At 50.5% G+C, this 11793-nt stretch overlaps 1 protein-coding gene across 1 annotated transcript; it reads left to right on the forward strand.

Annotated features, from left to right (window-relative positions):
• Positions 1-456: 456 nt before the first annotated feature.
• LOC137315679 (lysocardiolipin acyltransferase 1-like) lies at positions 457-6787 on the forward strand (the record flags this gene model as incomplete). The annotated part of the gene is made up of 1 exon (XM_067980188.1): positions 457-6787. A coding segment is annotated over one exon (548 nt), but the record flags the coding sequence as incomplete, so codon positions are not given.
• Positions 6788-11793: the final 5006 nt, after the last annotated feature.

Raw genomic sequence — 11793 nt, forward strand, 5'->3', positions numbered from 1 at the left:
CGGCGCTCCCTCAGTACTGACCCTCCGACAGTGCGGCGCTGCCTCAGTACTGACCCTCCGACAGTGCGGCGCTCCCTCAGTACTGACCCTCCCACAGTGCGGCTCTCCCTCAGTACTGTCCCTCCGACAGTGCGGCGCTCCCTCAGTACTGACCCTCCGACAGTGCGGCGCTCCCTCAGTACTGACCCTCCCACAGTGCGGCGCTCCCTCAGTACTGCACTGGGAGTGTCGGCCTGGATTATGTGTTCAAGCCTCTGGATTGGGTTAGAGGGATACGGGGAGAAGGTGGGGTGTTGGGCTGGTGCGGTACTCGGACCCACGACCTCCTGACCGAGCTCCCACTGAGCTAGGGCTGACACAGAGCCCCCCCCCCTCCGCCTCCCCCACCCACGTGTCCCGGGATGGCTCGGCCCGTCTCCCGAGCCTGTCAGTGACCATCTGCCCGTTTTGTTCCAGGTTCCAATCTGGACGCGATCCACGATATCACCGTGGCCTACCCTCACAACATCCCCCAGACCGAGCGCGACCTCTTCACCGGAAACTTCCCCAAGGAAATCCACTTTCACATCCACCGCTTCTCGTCCGCCCACCTGCCCACCACGGTCGATGGGCTCCAGGAGTGGTGCTGCCTCCGCTGGCAGGACAAGGAAAGGCTGCTGAGGAACTTCTACCAAGGGGGGCGCTCATTCAGGGCCCTGGACCAAGGCCAGGTCCTCGGTCAGGGTCAAGGTCAGGTCCAGGGTCGGGTTCAGGGTCAGGGCCGTGTCCCGCCCTGCAAATCTAGAGGCAGGGTCTTCCTCATCAAGTGCTTCTCAATCCTCTACTGGACTGGCTTTGTTGGCACCATGTTTGTGCTGATCTGGCGTTATACCTTGGCCAGGTGGTATTTTGCCAGCGCGGTGATCTTCTTTGTGGCTCAGGAGAAGATATTTGGCGGCTGCGAACTGATGGAAATCGCCGTCCACAACAGGAAACCCTCTCGTCGGTGGGCGAAGAGGCAGTGACCGGCCAATCCCAGGCCACCTCCCGTCAACCGGCCAATCCCAGGGCGTCTCCCATCGATCCGTCCAATCCCCGGGCCTCTCCCATCGACCAGCTGATCCCAGGGCGTCGCCCATCGACCGTCCAATCCCAGGGCGTCTCCCATCGACCGTCCAATCCCAGGGCATCACCCATCGATCTGGCCAATCCCAGGATATCGCCCATCGATCCGTCCAATCCCAGGATATCGCCCATCGATCTGGCCAATCCCAGGATATCGCCCATCGATCTGGCCAATCCCAGGATATCGCCCATCGATCTGGCCAATCCCAGGATATCGCCCATCGATCTGGCCAATCCCAGGGCGTCTCTCATCGATCCGTCCAATCCCAGGATATCGCCCATCGATCTGGCCAATCCCAGGGCGTCTCTCATCGATCCGTCCAATCCCAGGGCCTCTCCCATCGACCTGCTGATCCCAGGGCGTCGCCCATCGACCGTCCAATCCCAGGATATCGCCCATCGATCTGGCCAATCCCAGGGCGTCTCCCATCGACCGTCCAATCCCAGGGCATCACCCATCGATCTGGCCAATCCCAGGATATCGCCCATCGACCGTCCAATCCCAGGATATCGCCCATCAATCTGGCCAATCCCAGGGCGTCTCTCATCGACCGTCCAATCCCAGGATATCGCCCATCGACCGTCCAATCCCAGGGCATCTCCCATCGACCGTCCAATCCCAAGGCGTCTCCCATTGACCGTCCAATCCCAGTATATCGCCCATCGATCTGGCCAATCCCAGGGCGTCTCCCATCGACTGTCCAATCCCAGGGCACCGGCCATCGATCTGGCCAATCCCAGGGCGTCTCCCATCGACTGTCCAATCCCAGGGCACCGCCCATCGATCTGGCCAATCCCAGGGCGTCTCCCATCGACTGTCCAATCCCAGGGCACCGCCCATCGATCTGGCCAATCCCAGGGCGTCTCCCATCGACTGTCCAATCCCAGGGCACCGCCCATCGATCTGGCCAATCCCAGGGCGTCTCCCATTGCCCAGCCAGTCCCAGGGCATCGCTCATCGATCTGTCCAATCTCGCCGTCTCCCATTGATCTGGCCAATCCGAGGGCATCACTGAACGTTCCAGCCAATCCCAGGGTGTCTCCCATCGATCGGGCAAATTTCAGAGTATTTCCGAGCGATGAGGCCAATCCCAGGGCGTCTCCCATCGACCGTCCAATCCCAGGGCATCGCCCATCGACCCGTCCAATCACGAGGGCTGATCCCATTTCTGGACAGTCCCCACCTTGATAGCTGCCACAACACAGGAACTGTACCCCAGTGAGTGTCAGTGTCCGTGGAACTGTACCCCAGTGAGAGTCAGTGTGTGTGGAACTGTACCCCAGTGAGAGTCAGTGTGTGTGGAACTGTACCCCAGTGAGAGTCAGTGTGTGTGGAACTGTACCCCAGTGAGAGTCAGTGTGTGTGGAACTGTACCCCAGTGAGAGTCAGTGTCCGTGGAACTGTACCCCAGTGAGAGTCAGTGTGTGTGGAACTGTACCCCAGTGAGAGTCAGTGTCCGTGGAACTGTACACCAGTGAGAGTCAGTGTCTGTGGAACTGAACCCCAGTGAGAGTCAGTGTCCGTGGAACTGTACACCAGTGAGAGTCAGTGTCTGTGGAACTGAACCCCAGTGAGAGTCAGTGTCCGTGGAACTGTACCCCAGTGAGAGTCAGTGTCTGTGGAACTGTACCCCAGTGAGAGTCAGTGTGTGTGGAACTGTAGCCCAGTGAGAGTCAGTGTCCGTGGAACTGTACCCCAGTGAGAGTCAGTGTGTGTGGAACTGTACCCCAGTGAGAGTCAGTGTGTGTGGAACTGTACCCCAGTGAGAGTCAGTGTGTGTGGAACTGTACCCCAGTGAGAGTCAGTGTGTGTGGAACTGTACCCCAGTGAGAGTCAGTGTCCGTGGAACTGTACCCCAGTGAGAGTCAGTGTGTGTGGAACTGTACCCCAGTGAGAGTCAGTGTCTGTGGAACTGAACCCCAGTGAGAGTCAGTGTCCGTGGAACTGTACACCAGTGAGAGTCAGTGTCTGTGGAACTGAACCCCAGTGAGAGTCAGTGTCCGTGGAACTGTACCCCAGTGAGAGTCAGTGTCTGTGGAACTGTACCCCAGTGAGAGTCAGTGTGTGTGGAACTGTAGCCCAGTGAGAGTCAGTGTCCGTGGAACTGTACCCCAGTGAGAGTCAGTGTGTGTGGAACTGTACCCCAGTGAGAGTCAGTGTGTGTGGAACTGCACCCCAGTGAGAGTCTGTGTGTGTGTGGAACTGTACCCCAGTGAGAGTCAGTGTGTGTGGAACTGCACCCCAGTGAGAGTCAGTGTGTGTGGAACTGTACCCCAGTGAGAGTCAGTGTGTGTGGAACTGTACCCCAGTGAGAGTCAGTGTGTGTGGAACTGGACCCCAGTGAGTGTCACTGTCTGTGGAACTGAACCCCAGTGAGAGTCAGTGTCCGTGGAACTGTACCCCAGTGAGAGTCAGTGTGTGTGGAACTGTACCCCAGTGAGAGTCAGTGTCCGTGGAACTGTACCCCAGTGAGAGTCAGTGTCCGTGGAACTGTACACCAGTGAGAGTCAGTGTGTGTGGAACTGTACCCCAGTGAGAGTCAGTGTCCGTGGAACTGTACACCAGTGAGAGTCAGTGTCTGTGGAACTGAACCCCAGTGAGAGTCAGTGTCCGTGGAACTGTACACCAGTGAGAGTCAGTGTCTGTGGAACTGAACCCCAGTGAGAGTCAGTGTCCGTGGAACTGTACCCCAGTGAGAGTCAGTGTCTGTGGAACTGTACCCCAGTGAGAGTCAGTGTGTGTGGAACTGTAGCCCAGTGAGAGTCAGTGTCCGTGGAACTGTACCCCAGTGAGAGTCAGTGTGTGTGGAACTGCACCCCAGTGAGAGTCTGTGTGTGTGTGGAACTGTACCCCAGTGAGAGTCAGTGTGTGTGGAACTGTACCCCAGTGAGAGTCAGTGTGTGTGGAACTGTACCCCAGTGAGAGTCAGTGTGTGTGGAACTGTACCCCAGTGAGAGTCAGTGTGTGTGGAACTGGACCCCAGTGAGTGTCACTGTCTGTGGAACTGAACCCCAGTGAGAGTCAGTGCCCGTGGAACTGTACCCCAGTGTGAGTCAGTGTCTGTAGAACTGTACCCCAGTGAGAGTCAGTGTCTGTGGAACTGTACCCCAGTGAGTGTCACTGTCTGTGGAACTGTACCCCAGTGAGAGTCAGTGTCCGTGGAACTGTACCCCAGTGAGAGTCAGTGTCCGTGGAACTGTACCCCAGTGAGAGTCAGTGTGTGTGGAACTGTACCCCAGTGTGAGTCAGTGTCTGTGGAACTGTACACCAGTGAGAGTCAGTGTCCGTGGAACTGTACCCCAGTGAGAGTCAGTGTGTGTGGAACTGTACCCCAGTGAGAGTCAGTGTCTGTGGAACTGTACCCCAGTGAGAGTCAGTGTGTGTGGAACTGTACCCCAGTGAGAGTCAGTGTCTCTGGAACTGTACCCCAGTGAGAGTGAGTGTCTGTGGAACTGTACCCCAGTGAGAGTGAGTGTCTGTGGAACTGTACCCCAGTGAGAGTCAGTGTCTGTGGAACTGCACCCCAGTGAGAGTCTGTGTGTGTGTGGAACTGTACCCCAGTGAGAGTCAGTGTGTGTGGAACTGTACCCCAGTGAGAGTCAGTGTGTGTGGAACTGTACCCCAGTGAGAGTCAGTGTGTGTGGAACTGTACCCCAGTGAGAGTCAGTGTGTGTGGAACTGTACCCCAGTGAGAGTCAGTGTGTGTGGAACTGGACCCCAGTGAGTGTCACTGTCTGTGGAACTGAACCCCAGTGAGAGTCAGTGTCCGTGGAACTGTATCCCAGTGTGAGTCAGTGTCTGTAGAACTGTACCCCAGTGAGAGTCAGTGTCTGTGGAACTGTACCCCAGTGAGTGTCACTGTCTGTGGAACTGTACCCCAGTGAGAGTCAGTGTCCGTGGAACTGTACCCCAGTGAGAGTCAGTGTCCGTGGAACTGTACCCCAGTGAGAGTCAGTGTCCGTGGAACTGTACCCCAGTGTGAGTCAGTGTCTGTGGAACTGTACACCAGTGAGAGTCAGTGTCCGTGGAACTGTACCCCAGTGAGAGTCAGTGTGTGTGGAACTGTACCCCAGTGAGAGTCAGTGTCTGTGGAACTGTACCCCAGTGAGAGTCAGTGTGTGTGGAACTGTACCCCAGTGAGAGTCAGTGTCTCTGGAACTGTACCCCAGTGAGAGTGAGTGTCTGTGGAACTGTACCCCAGTGAGAGTGAGTGTCTGTGGAACTGTACCCCAGTGAGAGTCAGTGTCTGTGGAACTGCACCCCAGTGAGAGTCTGTGTGTGTGTGGAACTGTACCCCAGTGAGAGTCAGTGTGTGTGGAACTGTACCCCAGTGAGAGTCAGTGTGTGTGGAACTGTACCCCAGTGAGAGTCAGTGTGTGTGGAACTGTACCCCAGTGAGAGTCAGTGTGTGTGGAACTGGACCCCAGTGAGTGTCACTGTCTGTGGAACTGAACCCCAGTGAGAGTCAGTGTCCGTGGAACTGTACCCCAGTGTGAGTCAGTGTCTGTAGAACTGTACCCCAGTGAGAGTCAGTGTCTGTGGAACTGTACCCCAGTGAGTGTCACTGTCTGTGGAACTGTACCCCAGTGAGAGTCAGTGTCCGTGGAACTGTACCCCAGTGAGAGTCAGTGTCCGTGGAACTGTACCCCAGTGAGAGTCAGTGTCCGTGGAACTGTACCCCAGTGTGAGTCAGTGTCTGTGGAACTGTACACCAGTGAGAGTCAGTGTCCGTGGAACTGTACCCCAGTGAGAGTCAGTGTGTGTGGAACTGTACCCCAGTGAGAGTCAGTGTCTGTGGAACTGTACCCCAGTGAGAGTCAGTGTGTGTGGAACTGTACCCCAGTCAGAGTCAGTGTCTGTGGAACTGTACCCCAGTGAGAGTCAGTGTGTGTGGAACTGTACCCCAGTGAGAGTCAGTGTGTGTGGAACTGTACCCCAGTGAGAGTCAGTGTGTGTGGAACTGTACCCCAGTGAGAGTGAGTGTGTGTGTAACTGTACCCCAGTGAGAGTCAGTGTCTGTGGAACTGTACCCCAGTGAGAGTCAGTGTGTGTGGAACTGTACCCCAGTGAGAGTCAGTGTGTGTGGAACTGTACCCCAGTGAGAGTCAGTGTGTGTGGAACTGTACCCCAGTGAGAGTGAGTGTGTGTACAGCTGACAGCACTGATGTACACCTGCTGGTTTCAGTAGTTGTAGTACTGAATACCTCGAATCATGAAGCACAGGAGGAAGGCCATTCAGCCCATCGGCCCTGCATTCTCTCTTTGGAAGAGCCGTCCAATAGTCCTAATCCCCCTGCTCTTTCCCTGTGGCCCTGCAAATTTCTCCTTCTCAAGTATATTGAAAACCTGCTGGTTTTGAGAGCCGTACACATGGGATGAGCAGGAACACGGAGGAACAGCCTGTCACCTCAGCCTGGTAGTTGTCGAAGAGTAAAGGTTACACCGCTGCTGGACTTTGCTTCCTGATGTGACAGTGAAGATTGTCCAGTGATATTTTTACCTTCGTATCGAGAGTTACTGGGTTTGTTTTTAATCTTCGAATTGCCCAAAGACCAGCTGATGTTCGAATGCTGGATGTTCCCGGGAGTCATTCGGTCTGCTCCTCCCTTTCACCGTTCAACTCAACTATTTGTCTTCTTTTTATGAGAAATACTGATGCTAATAAATATCTTCAGCTCTTCACCTCCTGTCTGAGCTTCTGATCACTGTCTCACTATGTCAAGGTGGGGGCAGTGGGTCAGGCACTGACCTCTCACCCTCTGGGACCAAGGCTCAAATCCAGCTCAGACACAGGGGATGAGGTGTATTTAATAGAACTGCACAGAATGTACAGCACAGAAACAGGCCATTCGGCCCACCTGGTCTATCCCGGTGTTTATGCTCCACACGAGCCTCCTCCCTCCCTACTTCATCTCACCCTATCAGCAGATCCTTCTATTCCTTTCTCCCTCATGCAATTGTCAGTCGTCGGGAAAATGCTGGAATCCATTATTAAGGAAGTGGTAACAGGACACTTAGAAAATCATAATATGATCAGGCAGAGTCAACATGGTTTTATGAAAGGAAAATCGTGTTTGACAAATTTATTAGAGTTTTTTGAGGGTGTAACTAGCAGGGTAGATAAAGGGGAACCAGCGGATGTATATTTGGATTTTCAAAAGGCATTCGATAAGGTGCCACGTAAAAGGTTGTTACACAAGATAAGGGCTCATGGGGTTGGGGATAATATATTAGCATGGATAGAGGATTGGTTAACGGACAGAAAACAGAGAGTAGGGATAAACTAGATGCTGAGAGATTGTTTCCCCTTGGCTGGAGAGTCTAGAACTAGGGGGCATAGTCTCAGGATAAGGGGTCGGCCATTTAGGACTGAGATGAGGAGGAATTTCTTCACTCAGAGGGTTGTGAATCTTTGGAATTCTCTACCTCAGAGGGCTGTGGATGCCGAGTCATTGAGTATATTCAAGGCTGAGATCGATAGATTTTTGGACTCTCTGGGAATCAAGGGATATGGGGATTGGGCGGGAAAGTGGAGTTGAGGTCAAAGATCAGCCATGATCTGATTGAATGGCGGAGCAGGCTCGAGGGGCCGAATGGCCTACTCCTGCTCCTATTTCTTATCTTCTTATGTCATTCTCAGATTGGCAGGCTGTAACTAGTGGGGTACCGCAAGGATCAGTGCTCGGGCCTCAGCTATTTACAATCTATATATTAATGACTTAGATGAAGGGACCGAGTGTAATGTATCCAAGTTTGCTGACGATAGAAAGTTAGGTGGGAAAGTAAGTTGTGAGGAGGACACAAAGAGTCTGCAAAGGGATATAGACAGGTTAAGTGAGTGGGCAAGAAGGTGGCAGATGGATTAAAGGTGATAATCTCTGGATTATTACCTGAGCCACGAGCAAATTGGCACAGGGTAAATCAGATCAGAGAGACGAATGCGTGGCTCAAAGATTGGTGTGGGAGAAGTGGGATTCGATTCATGGGGCACTGGCACCAGTACTGGGGAAAGAGGGAGCTGTTCCGCTGGGACGGGCTTCACCTCAACATGCTGGGACCAGAGTTCTGGTAAATCGAATAACTGGGGAGGTAGATTGGGCTTTAAACTAAATCGGGGTGGGGGAGAGGAGGGTCCCGGTGGAGAGAAATCGAGAATACTAAAGAGAAAAGACAAAGAAGCAGTGCAAGAAAGTGATTGGGGTAAGGATAACCAGATTGGGTCAGGAAGGGACAGAGCGTACAAACAAAAGAGTGCGCTAACAAATAGGGTCCGGGTCAGAAAACATGGTAATAAGACAAATAGGGCCAGAGTACAAAAAAATGTTAAGATGTCTAAAAATGTTAAAAAGACAAACCTAAAGGCACTGTATCTGAATGCACGAAGCATTTGTTATAAGGTAGAGAAATTAACAGCGCAAGTAGATGTAAACGGATACGATATAATTGCGATTACAGAGACATGGCTGCAGGGTGACCAAGGCTGGGAGCTGAATATCCAAGGGTATTCGATATTTAGGAAGGACAGACAAAAAAGAAAAGGAGGTGGGGTGGCGTTGTTAGTAAAGGATGAAATCAGAGCAATAGTGAGAGAGGATATTGGCTCAGAAAATCAAGATGTAGAATCAGTCTGGGTGGAGTTAAGAAGCACCAAGTGGAGAAAACACTGGTGGGAGTTGTCTATAGGCCTCTAAACAGTAGTGGTAATATAGGGGGCGGCATCAAACAGGAAATTAGAGATGCATGTAACAAGGGTACTACAGTAATCATGGGTGACTTTAATCTACATATAGACTGGCCAAACCAAATTAGCAATAATACTGTGGAGGATGAATTCCTGGAGTGTGTATGAGATGGTTTTTTAGACCAGTACGTTGAGGAGCCAACCAGGGAACAGGCTATCCTAGATTGGGTATTGTGCAATGAGAAGGGGTTAATTAATAATCTTGTTGTGCGGGGTCCCTTAGGGAAGAGTGACCATAACATGATAGAATTCTTCATTAAGATGGAAAGTGAAGTCATCCAATCCGAAACTAGGGTCCGAAATCTAAACAAAGGAAACTATGAAGGTATGAGGAGTGAGTTGGCTATGATAGATTGGGAAGCTTCATTAAAAGGCATGACAGTGGATAGGCAATGGCTAACATTCAAGGAACGAATACATCAATTGCAACAATTATACATTCCTTTCTGGCGCAAAAACACAAAAGGAAAAGCGGCCCAACCATGGCCAACAAAAGAAATTAAGGATAATTTTAGATCCAAAGAGGAGACATATAAAGTTGCTAGAAAAAGTAGCAAGCCTGAGGATTGGGAGCAGTTCAGAATTCAGCAAAAAAGGACCAAGAGATTGATTAAGAGGGAAAAATAGAGTATGAGAGTAAACTTGCAGGGAACATAAAAGCGGACTGTAAAAGCTTCTACAAGTATGTAAAAAGAAAAAGATTAGTGAAGACAAATGTAGGTCCCTTACAATCAGAAACGGGAGAATTTATAATGGGGAACAGGGAAATGGCAGAGCAATTAAACAAATACTTTGGTTCTATCTTCACGGAAGAGGACACAAATAACTTCCCAGAAATGCTAGGAAACCAAGGGTCTAGTGAGAAGGAGGAATTAAAGGAAATTAGTATTAATTAAAAAAATAGTGCTGGAGAAATTAATGGGACTGAAAGCCGATAAATCCCCAGGACCTGATAATCTGCATCCCAGAGTACTAAAAGAGGTAGCCATGGAAATAGTGGATGCATTAGTTGTCATCTTCCAAAATTCTATAGATTATGGGACAGTTCCTGCAGATTGGAGGGTGGCAAATGTAACCCCACTATTTAAAAAAGGAGGGAGAGAGAAAACAGGGAACTACAGACCGGTTAGACTAACATCAGTAGTAGGGAAAATGCTAGAGTCTATTATAAAGGATGTGATAACAGGACACTTAGAAAATATCAACGGGATTAGACAAAGTCAACATGGATTTATGAAAGGGAAATCATGTTTGACAAACATACTGGAGTTTTTTGAGGATGTAACTGGTAGAATAGATAAGGGAGAACCAGTTGATGTGGTGTATTTGGATTTTCAGAAGGCCTTTGATAAAGTCCCACATAAGAGGTTAGTGTGTAAAATTAAAGCACATGGGATTGGGGGGAATATACTGGCATGGATTGAGAATTGGTTGACAGACAGGAAACAGAGAGTAGGAATAAACGGGTCTTTTTCCGGGTGGCAGGCAGTGACTAGTGGGGTACCGCAGGGATCAGTGCTTGGGCCCCAGCTAGTCACAATATATATCAATGGTTTGGATGAGGGAACTGGATGTAATATTTCCAAATTTGCTGATGACACAAAACTAGGTGGGATTGTGAGTTGTGAGGAGGATGCAAAGAGGCTTCAAGGGGATTTAGACAAGTTGAGTGAGTGGGCAAATACATGGCAGATGCAGTATAATGTGGATAAATGTGAAGTTATCCACTTTGGAAGGAAAAACAGAAAGGCAGAGTATTATTTAAATGGTGATAGATTGGGGAATGTTGATGTACAAAGGGACCTGGGTGTCCTTGTACACCAGTCACTGAAAGCAAACATGCAGGTGCAGCAAGCAGTTAGGAAGGCAAATGGTATGTTGGCCTTCATTGCAAGAGGATTTGAGTACAGGAGTGAGGATGTCTTACTGCAGTTATACAGGGCCTTGGTGAGACCACATCTGGAGTATTGTGTGCAGTTTTGGTCTCCTTACCTAAGAAAGGATATACTTGCCATAGAGGGAGTGCAGCAAAGGTTCACCAGACTGATTCCTGGGATGGCAGGACTGTCGTATGAGGAGAGATTGGGTCGACTCGGCCTGTATTACCTCGAGTTTAGAAGAATGAGAGGGGATCTCATTGAAACATATAAAATTCTGACAGGGCTCGACAGGGTAGATGCAGGGAGGATGTTTCCCCTGGCTGGGGAATCTAGAACCAGGGGTCACAGTCTCAGGATACGGGGTAGGACATTTAGAACTGAGATGAGGAGAAATTTCTTCACTCAGAGGGTGGTGAACCTGTGGAATTCTCTACCACAGAAGGCTGTGGAGACTCAGTCACTGAATATATTTAAGAAGGAGCAAGATAGATTTCTAGACACAAAAGGCATCAAGGGGTATGGGGAGAGAGCGGGAATATGGTATTGAGATAGAGGATCAGCCATGATCATATTGAATGGCGGAGCAGGCTCGAAGGGCCGAATGGCCTACTCCTGCTCCTAATTCCTATGTTCTTCCCCTTAAATGTATCTGTGTTATTCGCCTCAACTACTCCTTGTGGGAGTGAGTTCCACATTCTCACCACTCTCTGGGTAAAGAAGTTTCTCCTGAATTCCCGATTGGATTTATTACTGACTATCTTATATTTATGGCCCCGAGTTTTAGACTCCCCCCACAAGTGGGAACATTGGAATTAAGCTGGAAAGCTCTTTATCGGCCGGCAAGGACAAGATGGTCCGAGAGATTGTCTCCTCTGTCTGTGCTGTAACTTTCTACGATTCTCTGATCTTCTCTATATCTCCCCTATTGTACCCTTTCATTATCTTATAGGCCTCTAGAGAAAAGAGCCCCAGCCTGTTCCATCTTTCCTCATAGTTTATAAACCTCTCAGTTCTGTTATCATCCTTGTAAATCTTTTTTGCCCCCTCTCCAGTGCCTCTATATCCTT

The sequence above is a fragment of the Heptranchias perlo genome, unplaced genomic scaffold, assembly GCF_035084215.1.
Source record: "Heptranchias perlo isolate sHepPer1 unplaced genomic scaffold, sHepPer1.hap1 HAP1_SCAFFOLD_558, whole genome shotgun sequence".
In the NCBI taxonomy this organism is placed as follows: domain Eukaryota; kingdom Metazoa; phylum Chordata; class Chondrichthyes; order Hexanchiformes; family Hexanchidae; genus Heptranchias; species Heptranchias perlo.